The sequence below is a fragment of the Haliotis cracherodii genome, unplaced genomic scaffold (assembly GCF_022045235.1).
Source record: "Haliotis cracherodii isolate W230 unplaced genomic scaffold, xgHalCrac1.p SCAF_25, whole genome shotgun sequence".
In the NCBI taxonomy this organism is placed as follows: Eukaryota; Metazoa; Mollusca; class Gastropoda; order Lepetellida; family Haliotidae; genus Haliotis; species Haliotis cracherodii.
In genome coordinates, this window is record NW_027266281.1 from 1,146,493 (window position 1) to 1,166,875 (window position 20,383).

General features: G+C 42.1%; 1 protein-coding gene across 1 annotated transcript in view; it reads left to right on the forward strand.

Moving 5' to 3' along the window:
• The first annotated feature begins 5,642 nt into the window (after positions 1–5,642).
• LOC139472719 (BTB/POZ domain-containing protein KCTD4-like) overlaps positions 5,643–20,383 on the forward strand; it is a 34,543-nt gene continuing 19,802 nt past the window's right edge. The window contains exon 1 of the mRNA XM_071255169.1: positions 5,643–6,033. Within this exon, the coding sequence (XP_071111270.1) occupies positions 5,852–6,033 (182 nt within the window). The 5' untranslated portion in view covers positions 5,643–5,851. The remainder of the gene's footprint in view (positions 6,034–20,383) is intronic.

The window sequence follows — 20,383 nt, forward strand, 5'->3', positions numbered from 1 at the left end:
ACTTTAGTATCTTTGTATTCCGAAATTTGAACCAAGCCGCCATTCGGATTGGTGAATTGAATATCATACTTATTAATTAATTATTATTATTAGTGAATATTTAGTCTGATTCAACTTCGATTTAACCCGCTGGATGTCGACATTTTTTTCTGACACACATTTTCCTAGGATCGCAAAAGTGAAGGTTGTGCGACAATTGCGCTCACGCGGCACTGGATCTACATCCGGCTATAAAATTACGCAGAGATGTAGAATATTGAATTTCCTATCTGATAGTGTAAATTTTACTGCAAATATTAAACCGGTTTGAAAACCGCTAATTATAAGTGTTGTCCGAGAATACATTCTGCGTCTTTACGGGAAGTGTGAGCGAACAAAACACTTCCAAATATCTGAACGACATAACTCTGTATCAAATGGAGTAACATGCGTATCTTTAACGACATACATTCAATGCACAAAATAGCCTGCCGTAAATGACGAAAACTTATTTATTTTTCTCTGTGACGTCAAAGGCGACAGAGAGGTTACACGCGTACAAAGAAAAGGGGGCATAACTCCGCTATGCTTAGCACTAGTTTATTGTAACTTGGTGAGAATTAACTGTGGGTGAGGACAATATTTTTTCGTGGTGTTTAGTTCACGAGAAACTAAACTATTCCAACACAAATATCGATATTGAAACTGAATACATGTTGGTATGAAAATATTAATTATATATTCGGTAATTTTCTCATTAAAACAAACGATAATAATAATAATAATAGAAGAAGAAAAAACATTACGAAAAGTGTAAAGTGAGCTTCATTCCTGACAATATATTATAAACAAACCTTTTTGTGAGCGATCGTCATCCCCATCTCCATCTCCATCACCCACCATCTGAACGTCCAGTCAACATGTTGCAGAACCAACAGGTTGTTTGTCGGGACAATGTCTTTCTGGGGATGCTTCGAAAAATTGAGAAGCTTGGGTTGAATGAATTCTGAGACTCTCTAGGAGCCTATTTCGGAGGTTGGTTTGATGAACATCAGAAAGAATGAATCGGTAGATGATCTGGATAGCCGTTAGAGGAATGTTTGCTTGGATCTGACGGTAGGATTTGGCAAGCAGGGGAGTGAAAGACAGTCTGACCCCATCCACAGTTCTTTCCATGTCGTAGTCGACAGCGTAGTTTGCGAGTTTATCAGCTGCACACACAGTGTGGGGAGAAGAGAACAGTGTTGTTCCCCATGGTGCCAACCAGACGAAATATATATGTATATGCTATTTGTACTCCTTTCCTGTCCGGTTGCTTCATTTAATTTTATATGCCGAAATTAGCCCCAGACGCCACTGCTCTCATCCTAAGACCACGAAAATTCACAAACAAATCTCCCGACACTGGCACACTGCACTTAGTCATGGGCCCTTGAAAATCCGGGGTAGAATAGGTCTTCAGCAACCCAATCTTGCCGTAACATGCCACTCTGCTTGTCGTAAAAGGCGACTAACGGGGTCGGGTAGTCAGGCTCGCTGACTTGGTGGATCGATGCTCATGATATCAATTACTGGATTGTCTGGTCATGACTCGATTATTTTCGGACCGCCGCCATAGAGCTGGATATTGCTGAGTGCGGCGTTAAACAACAAACAAACAATTTGTTTTGCTGCTGCCAATGGTTGGTCTCATTTCGTTGTCTCTTTGTAATTATAGACCTAAAACAGTGCGTTTTGAACTCATGTGTTGAGTATTCATTGACATTGATGACCTTGTGTGATGATTTACTGATTTCATGACACGGGTCTTTTTATACAGAGTCAGTAGACATATAGTGAGTGAGTGAGCGAGTTTGAACGCCGCTTTTAACATTATTCCAGTTATATCGCGGCGTGTTAGCTTAATGTGGGAGGAAAGCCCGAAGTGATGCAGGTCTCAGACGTTTACCACTTCGGTGAAACCCACGAGCACGGGTATGGTGCTGACAAACCTAGAAACATAATCGGGGCGAACCGGGATTCGAACCCACAATCATAGGTTTCTGGCGTGCCCAAGGGACGCAACTCTGCACAGCGAATCGCGGCGCCTTAGACGACTGGGCCACCCGTACTCCGAGTATACATACAACTATAGTAGGACCGTCTCACGCCTTGAATATATACAGTGCTGATAACACAGGTATCAGTATTAATTACGACCCAAACTATACGAGGCAAACGGTAACAGAAAATGGAGAGAATCCGAATAAAAAGAATCCTGGTTTGTCTGAGGTTTCAAACACAAATACAATGAATCCGAGTAGAACAGCTGATTTTACGGGCGCCTCTCCGGGGACCGATGTCTATCTCAGACCAAGGGAGATAACTCTCATTTGCTTTTAATGTCGTGTGTGGTTTCAAAGTGGACACAATTTATGGATGACAACTTCTTTTATATTGTAAAAAGCGACGTTTCGGTATAAATCCTTATACGGTTGTCAAGCAAGACTGTGCCGATAACACAATGTGTGTGTAGTTCACTTTTTATAGTCAATTATTGGGATATGTCATGTGTATATCATCCATATTTTGTATTGCTGTGAAGACGTGTATGTTCTGATAAAGTTTTCGTTTGCGAAGTGAAAGTTTCATTAAACTACAGTTTTGTCAGGCTTATTAGTCGCGATGGAGTTGAAGTCGGAGAAATGACAAAATTTACAAACACCAACAACTGTGTTTCCATGGTAACATTTCTTTATGTGATCCGAGTGTACGTTTCTCTGAAAGTGATATGTCTATCCTGGCTGGACTGGCAATCTGGAAGGCGCTGTTTATGTATGTATGTGTGCGTGCCGTGCGTATGTGCGTGCGTGTGTGCGTGCGTGTGTGTGTGCGCGTGCGTGCATATGTGTGTGTGTACGTGCGTGTATGTGTGTGTGCTTGTACTTGATCATCCAGGGACTATTCCCCACAGCATGGATGTCACGACCAGTCCAGGACACAGTTCCCTGTGCGATCTTAGGGCTAGGATCGCAACCCACTGTGGCCTCAGGACTCCATCCTCACAAACTCTGTCAACTCTATTAACCTTTACTGATCCCCTTCACAATTTTATCAGCCTATACCCATCCAGTTTTCAGTTCTATCAGCCCGTGCTGTACTCCTTCTCAACTCTGTCTGCCTATACGCATCCCCTTCCCCACTCTGTCAGCCTATACGCATCCCCTTCCCCACTCTATCTGCCTATACGCATCCCCTTCCCCACTCTATCAGCCTATACGCATCCCCTTCCCCACTCTGTCAGCATATACGCATCCCCTTCCCCACTCTGTCTACCTATACGCATCCCCTTCCCCACTCTGTCTACCTATACGCATCTCCTTCCCCACTCTATCAGCCTATACGCATGCCCTTCCCCACTCTGTCTGCCTATACGCATCCCCTTCCCCACTCTGTCTGCCTATACGCATCCCCTTCCCCACTCTGTCTGCCTTTACGCATCCCCTTCCCCACTCTGTCTACCTATACGCATCCCCTTCCCCACTCTATCAGCCTATACGCATCCCCTTCCCCACTCTGTCTGCCTATACGCATTCCCTTCCCCACTCTGTCAGCCTATACGCATCCCCTTCCCCACTCTGTCTGCCTATACGCATCCCCTTCCCCACTTTGTCAGCCTATACGCATCCCCTTTCCCACTCTGTCAGCCTATACGCATCCCATTCTCAACTCTGTCAGCCTATACCCATCCCCTTCCCCACTCTATCTGCCTATACGCATCCCCTTCCCCACTCTATCTACCTATACGCATCCCCTTCCCCACTCTATCTGCCTATACGCCTCCCCTTCTCAACTCTGTCAGCCTATACGCATCCCCTTCCCCACTCTGTCAGCCTATACGCATCCCATTCTCAACTGTCTGTCTATACGCATCCCTTTCCCCACTCTGTCAGCCTATACGCATCCCATTCTCAACTCTGTCAGCCTATACGCATCCCATTCTCAACTCTGTCAGCCTATACGCATCCCATTCTCAACTCTATCTGCCTATACGCATCCCCTTCCCCACTCTATCTGCCTATACGCATCCCCTTCCCCACTCTATCTACCTATACGCATCCCCTTCCCCACTCTATCTGCCTATACGCCTCCCCTTCTCAACTCTGTCAGCCTATACGCATCCCCTTCCCCACTCTGTCAGCCTATACGCATCCCATTCTCAACTGTCTGTCTATACGCATCCCTTTCCCCACTCTGTCAGCCTATACGCATCCCATTCTCAACTCTGTCAGCCTATACGCATCCCATTCTCAACTCTGTCAGCCTATACCCATCCCCTTCCCCACTCTATCTGCCTATACGCATCCCCTTCCCCACTCTATCTACCTATACGCATCCCCTTCCCCACTCTATCTGCCTATACGCCTCCCCTTCTCAACTCTGTCAGCCTATACGCATCCCCTTCCCCACTCTGTCAGCCTATACGCATCCCATTCTCAACTGTCTGTCTATACGCATCCCTTTCCCCACTCTGTCAGCCTATACGCATCCCATTCTCAACTCTGTCAGCCTATACGCATCCCATTCTCAACTCTGTCAGCCTATACGCATCCCATTCTCAACTCTGTCAGCCTTTACCCATCCCATTCTCAACTCTGTCAGCCTATATCCATCCCATTCTCAACTCTTTCAGCCTATACCCATCCCATTCTCAACTCTATCAGCCTATACGGATCCCATTCTCAACTCTGTCAGCCTATACGCATCCCATTCTCAACTCTGTCAGCCTATACGCATCCCATTCTCAACTCTGTCAGCCTATACCCATCCCATTCTCAACTCTGTCAGCCTATATCCATCCCATTCTCAACTCTTTCAGCCTATACCCATCCCATTCTCAACTCTTTCAGCCTATACGGATCCCATTCTCAACTCTATCAGCCTATACTCATCCTGTTCTCAGCTCTATCAGCCTATACTCAACCTCTTCTCAGTTGTATCAGCCTATACCAATTCCTTCTCAGCTTTTGGTCCCGACAGAATTATGTTTTTTAACCTTTAAACATAACTGCATTACGGGGACTTGGCGTTATTCTACTCCCACATTTTAACATTGGCTTTAAACCGCCCTAACGCAATGTTCATATTAATGATTCCGTACTGTGTCACTAACTGTTGTTAACCGATTAATATTATACGCTCATACCTATAATCTATACACATAACGCTTATGCCTGTAGCCTTTGGCTCGTGGTGTAAAGTGAGGGGCTTCAAGCCATGGAGGCAACGGTGCAAAAATGAAATTTGAGTTAAAATTGACGTTTTATAACAGCTTAAAATGAAAAAAAATAGGGGCACGAGCAATTTTAGTGGCGGTCAGGTCGTGAACAACACGAAATTTATTTCAACAAGCCGAATATTGAAATATATTTTGACATATTTCTCTATCCCAGTGCATGAGGTCAGAGTGGTGATATAATATCTTCTGACAGGTGACATTTGAGTAGACACATCTTACCGTCAGCGATGCATGACGCATCCAAAAAACCGCAATCCGTGTTAAGGGCCGATGAATGTAATACCAGAGCCCGAAGCATGAATATTTAATTGTTCAGCCCTCCATCGATCAGCCGAGACGGAAACAGCCGAGCGGCGCATCGGTGGAGAGCCTCCCCGTTATACACACCTGTCCCGCTATATCGGGATTGTGAGGGCGTCATAATCATTGGAAGTAGCCACGCGTTTGTATGTACAGCTATTAGCCACACACACAACTAATAACCACTTCTACACATCGGAACACCCCGGGCTACAGATTCTAGTTGCGACACCATGAACTAAGGCGACAACCGAGCAGACGACAAAAAGCAGACGACAAGCAAACCCGAAGAAAATGTCCCGTTCAAACGACAAGGTGATGCGCTTGAATGTCGGAGGGACATTTTACACGACGCTAAGATCAACACTGTCGTTATACCAAGGAACTATTTTATGGAGAATAGCTACAGGAAACCAGTACTGCTACCGAGATGACAGAGGATTTTTCGTAATTGACCGAGACGGCCATGTTTTCAGGTAGGTGAGGAAGGGCAGACATCTTGTCCATTGCAGCTGAATTTATCGATTCTCCAGCTCTGACAGCGTGTACTATTCAAACACGTGACGCAGTCTGTAAACAGACTACCTTGTCATTCGGAAAACGTTTTGTTGTTGCATATTGCTGATATAATTGAAACCCGTGTCCACTTTGGGATTGCCAATGAGAGGAAATTGTCGTCATTCGTAGATCAACAGTGCTAATTTGGATTCGCGTGGAGTATACGTGGACAGAACTTGATATATTGCAATTTGTATGTCATTAACTTCAGTAAGAACAAATGGTTTTAATCGATTTGCAAAACGACTCACACAAATAGCCGTACTTGAAAAAGCTAGATGAAACACATGCTTTTAAAACAGATGATGGATATTTGGATGCGACTTCATGACCGTCTTGTGTGACATATTCATACATATAAACATCAAGTTGACACAGGCAACGTGGGAACATCTGTCTGTCATAGGTCAGAGTTAATGAAAAACGTCAGGAATGATTGATTACACACCGATCCCACCGAGTGGTATCCCCCCCCCCCCCCCCCTCACACACACACACATACCTCGTGGAGGTCAACATAACATGTCAACGTTTAAAAAACATATAACTACATAGTCTACTGTCAACAATATAGCCACCACTATCCAAACGAAAACTGTTTTGCTTTCTTCCGGCATGTTGTATGTTAAAGGCAGCCCACCTTTTCAAAATCCTGTACCCCTGGATTGAGTTTCTTAAATAGCGCACTGAAACGGCTCTCCAATCAAATGCAGATGAGTGCATGTGTACTGCTCACCGTTTGATAGGGATGATCAGATATGGAATTATATTTAACAATACACTTTACATATTATGAGAACCAGATGTGTTCAACATCACCATGTGTTTTTTCACCGTCACGGAAACATACAAAAATCCCCAAGGCCATCAGAAGTGGGGCGGTATATATTTTTTAGCATAATTTGTCATGTTTTCCCCATTATACATGATCACGAGTTTTTAAAGTGGCTATTCGTGATTAGATTTATTTAGCAGACATATAATGAAACCTCGCTAGCCCGGACACCGTTTATCTGGAATTCCGCTTTTATGACGATTTCTTCCAGTAACGTATACATACGTGTACCTGCAGATGTCATTACATCGGAACAATGACTCGTTGGTAAGGAACTACTACGTTTATGACGAACACGCTTATAACGAACTGGCGGATATAAGGAACTGTAATTTTGGTCCCGGCCATTTGCTGTATATAACTTTGCTTATAACGAACTACGGTTATAACGAACTAAAATTAGTGGTCCCTTTGAGTTCGTTATAACCGTAGTTTACTGTATAACGAACTACGTTTATAACGAGCTAAATTAGTGGTCCTTTGAGTTCGTTATAACCATAGTTTACTGTATGCTGTAGACATGCTTATAACGAACTACGGTTATAACGAACTAAAATTAGTGGTCCCTTTAAGTTCGTTATGACCGTAGTTTACTGTTTGTTAAACCTGACTGTTGTTGAAGCAGGGTCGTTCGGATTAACGAAGTTTCGTTGTATACAGTTACCAGACACTGACTCCGCCACTATAACCATTCCACTGTATTTCGGGCGGTCGGGTAGCCTAGTGGTTAAAGCGTTCGCTTGTCTCGCCCGGGTTCGATTCCCGACATGGGTACAATGTGTGAAGCTCATTTCTGGTGTCCCCCGCCGTGGTATTGCTGGAATACTGTTAAAGCGACGTAAAACCATACATACTCACTCACTCCACTTTATTTCGTAGTGATTCAACACCAATATTGATATAAATAATATTCTTATATGCACCTTCATATTCAAAACGTCAACACCAGATCATTATCAGTCTCGAAGATCGACCTCAACAGATTCGTAGACCGTAACTGAAATCGTGAGGAAAATGATGTGAATGGACCACGTGAAACAAGCGATGACACCAGGTGTTAAGCTATATCAAAATATGTGTTAAAGATTATATTGATGCCAACGTGTACTGACTACACACATTAACAAAGCAAAAACGTTTCCTTATTTGAACACAAACGTTTATTCAGAAATTAAACCTTCCAGACATAAGTAATTAAAATAAATACATCATGAACTTTGTAAGTTAAGATTCGCCTTCGGCTATCCATAACGCAATGTCACATCGAGATATAACCGATGGATGATAAAAAATATATATACTGACTGGCAAAAGAAAGTACACATTTGAAAATTGGATGTGACCACAAAATAACAAACGTTATCAATCTGTTACAAGGCTGAAAACAGTCGCCGAAACACACCACAGGTAAATATAAAAACTGTGAAACCCGTATCCAATACATCACCATCCAATAACCACTTCTTGTTTGTTTCAGTTTAAGCCACCCAAAACATTGGTGTATACTTTCTTTTGCCCGGCAGTATATATACCAAAGCATGCACAATAATCCAAGTTACAATTGGAAAGGGGCTAAAGTGGATTGAGTACCAAAACATAGATTACAATTCTCAATTACTTATTTATTTATTCATATTTTCAACTTTCATTATTGATTCATTCTTCATTTCCATAGCTACATTTGTATGTATTCAAATTAGACTATAATATTTATATATGCATGAATGAGTATTAATGTTCTGTAATCTGACAACAATGTGGCTACATCTTGTCCATGAATTATGCATCCACAAACTTTAACTCGTCCGAATTCGTGACTGCAGAGTAAAATGACCCCTTGAATGTGTGAAACACGATAAGGCCGGTATGTAAGGTCTGCTGTGTGGTCTGTGATTGGTCACACGTTAAACTGCCTTATCGACATTATTCAATATTCATTATGAACTGACGGGGATGTGTGTCGATCACAACCTGAGAACGGTATTGTTATATTTGTGGTATGTAGAGATGCGTCCCTGTGACTTTTCAGGATCCGCTGGAGAAAGCCCACATTGCTTGTATAATTGTCCGTAGCCGTGATTCGCATAGTTGCGTTCTTTACTTGCGACAGGATCCGTTCCGAAGAGTTCGAATCCTAGACAGTACCCGACTGTGATCAGCTTTCTAGTTGGTTTGAATAAATATATAAACATCTGCGCCCTACGCCACTGGGATGTCTTATCACACCACGCTGACACGCCATTATATATGTAACACGGAGGTGCTCTCAGAGGAGAGGCTGACTAAACTCATACACTTGTGGTGAGGGGAAATTCAGTTTAATGTCGCGGTCAAAATCGTTGGACTTACATAGTGACGTGGTCCGGGTTTCGATCCCCGGCCGCGTCAAACTAAAAAACGTTAAAGATGGGACTTGTTATTACCCTGCCTGGCGCTAGGTATCAAGGGGATAAAACAAGGACTGGTCGGCACGGAGTCTGTATACTGTGTCCGGAGAGCGGAAGGTTCAGGGTTCGATCCCCGGCCGCGTCAAACCTAAAGATGTTTAAAGATGGTACTTGTTGTTACCCTGCCTGGCGCGGGGTATTAAGGAAATAAAACAAGGATTGGTCGGCGTGGAGTCGGTCTAGCACGGTAAAACCAGCATGAGTCCGGACTGGCACGTCGCTATGTGAGGGAAATACCATTGTCCGATAAACCCCATTTCGCCTTAACCATGTGAAAAGCTCAGCGAATTCCGATATGCTTGGTGGAGTCTCGTGGCTCCACGCGTGTATAAATCAGTGGTTATATCAGCTAGGTTTCTGTATACGGTGGTATACAACCAGGGCTCCAGGGCTCGGTACATGTACTAGCGAGTAGTCTCGTGGTCATATCTAGGCATTGCAATGTATTCCCTCGCGCGTACAGGCCGATATTGTTCTTTTACATATATTCCACATGCGGTGGGATATCGGTTTCTGTCACCTCGATATATCGTTTCAGGGTCAACTCCCAAATCGATATATCGTTTACAATGAAACTTTTGTCAATTCGATATCCAACAACTCGATATATCGTTATATTAAACTGTCCTTTACTCCAAATCGATATATCGTTTACAATGAAACTTTTGTCAATTCGATATCCAACAACTCGATATATCGTTATATTAAACTGTCCTTTACTCCAAATCGATATATCGTTTACAATGAAACTTTTGTCAATTCGATATCCAACAACTCGATATATCGTTATATGAAACTGTCCTTTACTCCAAATCGATATATCGTTTACTATGAATCTTTTGTCGATTCGATATCCAACAACTCGATATATCGTTATATGAAACTGTCCTTTACTCCCAATCGATATATCGTTTACTATGAAACCTTTGTCGATTCGATATCCAACAACTCGATATATCGTTATATGAAACTGTCCTTTACTCCAAATCGATATATTGTTTACCATGAAACTTTTGTCGATTCGATATCCAACAACTCGATATATCGTTATATGAAACATTCCTTAACTCCAACTGGCTATATCTTTTACCATGAAACTTTTGTTTTTTCGAAATCCAACAACTCGACATATTATATTAAACTTTCGTAACTCAAACTCAATATAGCGCAACTTTTTAAGATGTTACTTCCCTTGACTCGAACTTCAATTACCCGATACTTTATTCAACATGAAACACGTCCAACAGCCGCATATCTTGTTTATGTTGAAGCTCTCGTTAATTCTGGCTTCGTCCTTATTTGAATTATAGTGTGGTGGCTGTAAGAGAACATTCGGATACTTTATTCTCGTGTGACTTATCGGAACAGAAATGCTAGACAGATTTAACTTGCTTGTTAAACTTCAATGGAAATACGTTGTGAAAATAAAATAACATTGTTCGGTTAAAATGTCCCGGACGACTTAAAGCAATGACCGAAATACTGTTCTGTCTCTAACAAAAATCTCAAATCACGACACTGTCTCAAAGAAAAATCTCAAAACACGACACTGGGTCCAACAAAAGTATTAAAATACAACACTGTTTCCTACAAATATCTCAAAATGCGACACTTTCCTACAAATATCTCAAAATACGACACTGTTTCCTACAAATATCTCAAAATACAACATTGTTTCCTATAAAAATCTCAAAATACGAAACTGTTTCCAAGGAAAATCTGAAAACACGATACTGGGTCTACCCGGATCCATGGTTAGTCACGAGATATATTGTTTAGTGGCAATAATATCTAGAACTTCCACATTACACTAAAAGTGACTAATTTTCGAATTTCATTCTGACTAATAGTCTATGCACCCATTCCTGCTGACGTTGTATGTTTGAATAGAGATAAAAGTTCATTCAACGTCAGTGTATGCAGTGACCAGATCGTTTTCTATGAATATCTAAATACATTTTGCCAGGGCTACTGTCAAACTATCCCCAACCGGACATTTGTACCTATCTCTTGAGACCTACAGCTGGTACCTGGGTAGGGTCGGGTAATAGTGGGCTGGGTACCCGGGTAGGGTCGGGTAATAGGGGGATGGGGACCCGGGTAGGGTCGGGTAATAGGGGGTGGGGACCCGAGTAGGGTCGGGTAATAGGGGGGTGGGTACCCGGGTTGGGTCGGGTAATAGGGGGGTGGGTACCCGGGTAGTAAATTTGGACTCATCCCAGCCCTTATACAGCTCCATTTCACACAGTCGGCTTCCGTCCAGAAACGACCGCGAACACAGAGGTTGCATTCGTAGCTAATTCAGTCAATAGTATTGATGGTATTTGTAACAATTCATCAAAATCTCACATTCATACAAATATTTCAAGTGGCAAAATCAATCAAGAGTTTGTCGACAGTTGAATTGAAGATTGATCAGCCATTGCACAGACGTGCTGGATAAGGATAGGTGTCAATTTCAGTGATCCATGACGTGATTGACAGGAAGGTCACAGGTCATGTCGACCAGGCAATGGGTGTCACTTGTCGACTATTTATGACTTTATTGTGTTCGTATTGTGGGAGCTGTATGTCAAAGACTAACACCGACGGCTATCTTTTTGCCAAGACCCCATTTCACAAAGCGATCTTAGCACTTATCACAATTCCCATTCTTTAACATAGTCTTTCGACTAGATTCACTTTCGGCATTCGTAGCGGTACGGACGCTTTGTGGAACGGGGACTTGAAGAAAGATAGACTTCGGTGTTGGTCCTTTAAAATTCTTTAATAAATTTATATTTTGGTGACAAGGAGAGCTCATAGTACGTAATTGGGTGAAAACGAATTTTATCGTACTTTTTATTTGTTAATATTCAGTCATAAAAAAAAAATATGCTAACAATTTGAGTACATTCAATGATTGGTTTTATGTATTGCACATAAATCCTGGGCCATGAAGCACATCGGTAGACATTTCGATGTATGTTTCAGAGCTCCAGATAACTTTTTGAGCTATTGAATTTTTACCCGAAGGTTTCTATTTTTATGGGTTAATACATTTTTCATTCGGTAACCAATATTTTTCACTCATCTATTCATCACTCTATTGGGTTTTTCCCTAAATGAGTAAGCATTTTGAAATTTAAGAGAAAATGAAATAATGTTTTTTTTTAATGATGTATATAACTTAAGGCTTGACTCTGAAAGTAAATTAGCTCGTAATTATGTTTCTGAAATTAGCTCCGTTGTAAGCATGCTGAAAAAGCTTCATTGGGTATTTACCCGTGCTGTTTCCGAAATTTGAATTTTCCATTTAATACGCGCGTTTCTGTACGCAAACTTATTGAAAGGATTTGGGTTTGGAATAGTTTTTTTGTTTTTGTTGTTGTTTGTTTTGTTGTTTGTTTTGTTTTTTGTTTTTTTGGGGGGATTTTATGCAAATTCGCAGCTTATCTGTGTTTACAGTAAACGTTTATTGATCAGGTCATCTAGTCATCGTGTTTCTCATCGCTTTACTCAAAACTACCCGTGTAGGAAGGGAGACTTTTTATTTCTCTATTTCTTGGGTAGGTTAGCAATCTTCAAAATGTAAACTTGATTCCTATGTATTACGTGACTTCTTTTGGACACACCCACTGTCGCTTTTTGGTGTTGATGAGCTCATTTCTTAACTACGGAAGCCGATTTGGGCAATATTTGTTGTTGATTTTTTAACATTAAAGATACTTAATTGAAAATTCAAGTTATTAGGTTGAAAAATATCTTGAAAACTATATGATACTATCTTGGAAATTGAAGGTATGAAGATGAAAACTATTATTTCTATCTTGAAATTTATAAATATTGTCTTCGACATTCAAAATAAAATGAATTCAGTAATTGAACTTCCCAATACTTAATTTCTGCTTTGAGCTGACACTTGACAGACAGGAACTTGAATTTTCAAGATATATCATGAAATGATTGTGGGGCATAAACAGAGCTTCCGTACCTATGATTGCTTCAAACATATTAACTCTACGTGGGGATGGTCTATATTTAGCGACATGCGAGTCATGACAATCGAGGACTTTATCAATAGCCAGAACTTGTGGAACATCTGGTCAGTTCCAGATTCGTTTGTTTAGAGGCTACATAGCTGACATATTACTTGCGCAATAGAAGGCGCACGCCCACTCTTCAGGACACTTAAAAGTGACCCGACATGTGTATTTAGGGAAATTCGCCGTGCTGAGTTGCGTCCCTTAGACGTGTGAGGAAACGGTTGTCGTGGATCCTGATCCTCGACGTGACCTAATCATGGACGGAGATTTGTCAGCATCATACCCGTGATGGGTTTTAAAAAAATGATAATGTGATTTACGTACAAGGCCTGTGTCACTTCGGGCTTTCTCCCAAAATTATGCTGACGCACCGTCATTGAACCGAAAGCGGTTTTTAAGGCAATGGACCTTAGCCAAGATCCAAGTGGTATACACCTCGTGGATCAAGGCCTTTCATTTCGACAAGGTCATTAGCCTGAGTGATTACTTACTTTCAAAACTATTCATGAAGGCGTCGGGACAGCGGGTCATGACTGATCACCCTGTACATGTACAGCCAGTACTCAGTGTCACCGCTTTGAAATGTGAGTCGCCCCTCCGTGAAATGTATACTATACAGTAAACTGCGGTTATAACGAACACGCTTATAACGAAATGACGGATATAACGAACTTACTTTTTTTTATCCCGACAAATTGCTGTAGTTATGTTGTATATGTCCTTATAACGAACTACGGTTATAACGAACTCAAAATAGTAGTCCCTTTGAGTTCGTTATAACCGTAGTTTACTGTACATGTATTTACTACATAATGCGGTCATATCTTAAAAAGGCTGTTTGTAAAAGCGTTCGCTCGTCATGCCAAAGACCCCGTTCGATTCCCCACATGGGTACAATGCTGGCATCCTATTTCTTGTGTCCTCCGACCCGATACTGCCGGGGTGCGGATGACGACGTTGTTGTCGTGACGTAAGAAAGATGGGGCGTTTTGAACTTGCACTGACTCCATAGAGAATAACTTGGCGCATTCGGTCCACCAGCTGGAATATTGCTGAATATGGCGCTAAACAACAAACAAATAAATAACTATGTAGCCAACGCTAACATTTTAGAATGTATATACAGTAAACTACGGTTATAACGAACACGCTTATAACGAACTGACGGATATAACGAACTTACTTTTTGGTCCCGACTACCTGCTGTAGTCATGCTGTATATGTACATATAACGAAATACGGTTATAACGAACTAAAATTAGTACTCCCTTTGAGTTCGTTATAACCGTAGTTTACTGTATAATAACGAATTATGCTCGTGACAGAGACAATAAAGACATTATTATTATTATTATCATTATTATTATTATCATTATTATTAATCGAAAATCGCTGTTAGATTTAGACATGGACACCGTAGACGAGCAACTGTTCTGATGGACATATCGATGTCCACATATGCCACACCTACTGAAAAGTTCGAGTTGGACGATGGATGTTCATTCATAACGCTGTCAGTATTATGCAAATTGCCGAAATACCTACGTGACACCGAAGTGTGGTTCTGTTGAGCAGAAGTATGATCTATTGCTTAAATTGCATCATTCGAGATGAACACACGTGTCGGCAGTCGTCATCCTGTTCGCGACCCGCCGGCGACCTAGTGCTCTCAGCAACAATGTGAGTCATCGCCAAGTTATCTCAGCAGTTTTGCACAGGTGAGGCTGTACGATCGGATAGACAAACAGCATCACAAGACTTGCGGAATATCAGACGGGCGGGATATGTTGTGGGGATAAATCAACGTCTTGAATTTCTGTTGATGTTCATCTCATCAGTTACATGTGTCATCATCATTAATAATCAACACAACCACCACCGTCATCGTCGTCGTCGTCATCACCGTCAACTCTCATTATCAACCCTGTAATATTACGACTGTCTTGGGATCTCTTCCTATAATAATAATAATAATAATAATAATAATAATAATAATAATGATAGTAATAATGTCTTGGGATGTCTAATAATAATTATAATAATGTCTTGGATATCTTCCTACAATAATATTATTATCTATACCCGGCATTGAGTCGAGGGATCTCCGTCACCATCCTTTAATTTCCTGTTCTTATCCCAACTCCGGCTTATTTGTCGTACGTCCGAAGAACGCTGATGTTTGTATCCTAAGCGACTGGCACTTCACGATGGACAGTTTTCAGACAGTTACACACGAACAGTAACACGTAGCAGTGCACTGTCTGGGGCCTCGACATGCGCCTCCAGCATTGTAAAGGATTACTTATATCAACATTGACTTCCACCGCGTTAACAAGTGCAGTTGTTTTCCCGCTTACGAGGTCCCCCATCTCCCCTCCACTAACCCTAACACACACACACACCTCAACCGTTGTTGCATTAATGTTAGCTGTAATAATAGTAATAATAATAATTATCATCATCATTATCATTATTATTATTATTGTGGAGGCTCTTTATGATAGAATTGTTTTGTGCACTTTTGCAAACATATATATTTGTCTGATGATCCTCTTGTGAAGCATGTCAAGACTTATGATGAAAACAAGGCATTCCACAGTTTTCTAAATCGAGCCAAGGATGTGGGACATAATCTCAATGTCGGTGTTGATTATGTTGGTGGTTCTGTACTGCTGGGCGGTACAGAAATGGGTGTCAACCAAGCGAAGTGCCATATCAAGTCGGCCCAGACGCAGTTTTTCAAGGAGAGTCTATCTGGACGACCACTGCATCGAGTTTATGTGAGGTATGTTGAGAGGATCAGCAACCCTGCAGAGTCCTTTGCTTGGATGAAGTCGTCTGGCCCGAAAAGTGATACAGAAGTGTTTCTGTTTGCTGCTCAGGACCAGTCACTTCCCACTCGAAACCGTCAATGTATGATTTTGCATCATATGAAATATGATATGAAATGTAGATTATGTAATGAATGTAATGAGACTGTTCAACACACCGGGAATGCAAGCTTTGACACAAATACAGTATTTTAAGCAACATGATGGAGTGGCTCTATCCTTTTATTACCGTCTTCGCCATGCTTGTGATTTTGACATAGAGGTCCATCCATTGTACGACCCAGAACATGTAGAGGGCGTCATGAAAAATGATAAATACAAAATTCTTTGGAATAGGCCCGTATACTGCCTCAGACGTATCCAGGCCAACAAACCTGATCTTGTCCTTTTCTATAAATCCAATGAAATTATTTATATCATCAAGTTTCAAACTGGCTACGGTAGGAAATTTGAATACTGAACAAACGAACATGTTGGCATGTCTAATAGATGGTCAGGATTGTATGGCAGTGCTTCCCACTGGCTGTGAAAAGACTCCTCCGTTCAAATGTGTATTCCGTTAAGCGAGAGGTAGACGATGGTTTTGACGGAATCAGTTGTGCAGCTCGAGGCTGTCGTTGAGGCACGATGACCGGAAACCCGATCCCTATTCTTGTTGACCCCTACGAGTGAGTGAGTGAGTATTGTTTTACGTTGCTTTTAGCAATAACATGGCCGAGAACACCAGAAAATTGTATTCACACATTGTACTATTTGGGGAATTGAACCCGGGTCTTCGGCGTGACAAGCGAACACTGTATCCTTTAGGCTACCCGCCCGCCCAGACTCCTACGACAAACAATTATTTACTCACACCGTGAAGATACGGATTGGAACTAGTCTTCAGCAACCCATTCTTGTCAAAAGAGTCCATGTCTTGATCATCCTGACTGAGGCGTGGATCGATGCTCATGATGTCAGTCACTGGATTTTCTGGCCCAGATCGATTATTTTCAGACCGCCGTCATATTGCTGAAATATTGCTAATTGCGGCGCTAAACAACAAACAAACAACTTAAACGTTCCAAATATGTATATTTTATCATGAAGAAGGCAAACAGAATTGACTTCAATACTTAGATTACTCTTGGGCAACTTAGATGTGCTGTTGATGGGACTGTGTGGGAGGATGGAGACTAACTCTAACTAATACTGCTGCGTTCATTACTGTTTTATTTGGTCGATATACTGTTTGGCCACTGGCCTGTAAATAAACTTTGTCTAGTCTGTGATAACGAGGGGGCACGAGTGGCCCAGTCGTCTAAGGCGCCGCGATTCGTTGTGCAAGGTTGCGTCCCTGGACACGCCAGAAACCTATGATTGTGGGTTCGAATTCCTGTTCGACCCGATTATGTTTCTAGGTTTGTCAGTACCATACCCGTGCTCGTGGGTTTCACCGAAGTGGTAAACGTCTAAGACCTGCATCACTTCGGGCGTTCCTCCCACATTAAGCTGACACGCCGTGATATAACTGGAATAATGTTAAAAGCGGCGTTAAACCCAACTCACTCACTGTGATAACGATATTTGTTATTATGTCCTTCCATAGGTGCTCCAGTGTTGAAATCGTCTTTCAATAAAAAAAACCTCTCCGTCTTATCTGTAATAACACAAGTGTATACCAGACACCCAAGAGCCAGGGTGTCGCGTCTCGACACGACGGAAGCTCATATCTGCCATAAAACCACAAAAAATACTGTATCGTTAGTCGTCTTATCATATCGTTCTTATACATGTCTGTCGCGTTCCCTGGCGATAAGTCCGCGTTCCCTTCGACGCTGATTCGGCCATGATAATTACCGTATTGTTGTTTCTGCTGTTCAATATCATTTGATACCGTTTGCATATTCTGCTGTTCAATATCATTTGATACCGCTGAAACGTTCTGCTGTTCAATATCATTTGATACCGTTTGTACGTTCTGCTGTTCAATATCATTTGATACCGTTTGTACGTTCTGCTGTTCAATATCATTTGATACCGTTGGTACATTCTGCTGTTCAATAACATATGATACCGCTTGTGCGTTATGCTGGTCAATATCATTTGATACCGTTTGTACGTTCTGCTATTCAATGTCGTTTGGTACCGTTTGTACGTTCTGCTGTTCAATATCATTTGATACCGTTTGTACGTTCTGCTGTTCAATATCATTTGATACCGTTTGTACATTCTGCTGTTCAATATCATTTGATACCGCTTGTATGTTCTGTTTGTTGCTATGCGCCACTTAGCGCGGGAACCGCCCGTATAGTGCATTGGATACCGCGTCTGCCAGGAGAGCTGTTAGGTCGGTGGTTTGATCCCCTGGTCGCGTCATACGTTAAGAGACGTTACAAGATGGCACTTGTTGTTACCCTGTCTGGGAGCTCGGCGGTATAATACAAGAACTTGTCAGCTCGCAGTCAGTATATGTGTCTCAGTGGGGTATTCATGTTAAACTGCGGTGTCACAGTTGGATAGCAGAAAGAAACCGGCAATACGCAGTCATCGCCACTTGAAATAGAATCACGAAACATTGCGATGATTAATTGACCAAACTGACAACATTAGGCTTTCGTATTACAGCCAGGGGCGAAACTACCATTGTAACAGGAAAGCTATTGCTTACACCTTATAAACAGCGTACAAAAAGTATGTATAAGTGAACCTCAATTTATCCAGTACATTATCTATTCAAACTCTACTCGGTCGAAGATTAAACATTTATTGTCTGACTTGGGGCACGCCGCGATTCGCTGTGCAGAGTTGCGTCCCTATGATTGTTGGTTCGAATCCCGGTTCGCCCCGATTGTTTCTAGGTTTGTCAGCATCATACCCGTGCTCGTGGGTTTCAATTATTTTCATTTTAAGAATAGGTCGGCTCGGGTTAAGATATGAAAAAATATATAACCATCACATACTACGAATGAACATGTTAAAACATATAAAAGGAGCTATAGAATCGTTTAAATGTTCAAATTTCATTTGTAATCATAACTATCTATTGGATGGAAGTCGAAAACCTCAACTCATCTCACTTCACCTCACCTCACCTCACCTCACCTCACCTCACCATATATCAAGGTGGCATGTAAGCACACGAGTACCTCGAGACATACAAGCAGTCAGGGACCCGTGAAGATCCGGGGTAGAATAGGTCTTCAGCAACCCATGCTCGCCGTAAAAGGCGACTATGCTTGTCATAAGAGGCGACTAACGGTATCGGAGGGTCAGACTCGCTGACTTGGTTGATGCATGTCATCGTATCCCAATTGCATGGATCGATGGTCATGATGTCAATCACTGGATTGTCTGGTGCAGACTCGATTATTTACAGACCGTCGTCATGTAGCTGGAATATTGCTGAGTGCGGCGTAAAACAACAAACAAACAGACAGACAAAAGAGCAGTCAGACAACAGAACCCTGACCCCGATCTCCAAGCATGAAGATTAAGTACTGAGCATTTTACACGTAATCTCACAAAAAATGGCAAGGACCATTGGATCACCCAATGTTTGTTGTCGGTGTGTTTGTTGTCAAAATTGGTACACTGAAGGGTCTGATGTCCATAGACAGTCTGGGTCTGGACGGTGTGTGTGTGTGTGTGTGTGTGTTGTTTCTGTCTGCGTGTGTGTGTGATATGTATGTGTGGTGTGTCTGTCTGCGCGTGTTTGTGTGTTAAAGTTATACTTTGCCCCCCAATCTCCGACCCACCCCGTACACCTACCACCATTTATGGATATCAAACGAGAAACACAAAGTCATACTGTGTGTTGTGGCTGGGAGAGGTACGGCGGGGGTACTGAGGCGGTCAGCTCATGATTAATGTTTCTGTTGGCCGTCTTGTTGTCGGGTCAGACAGACAGGCTCCCGTAGAAACCTGTTTGAAACTGGGACACAAATGCTGCGGGAGTCCATGCGTGCCATTGTCCTCTGTCTACTGAGATGGTCACATCTCCACGGTTTGTTTAACGCCACACTCAGTAATATTCCAGCTGTATGACGTCGCTCTGTCAATAATGGAATCTGGGATTGGCAATCCAGTGATTGACATCATGAGCATCGATCCACGCAATTTTGGATTCGATGACATGCATCAACCAAGTC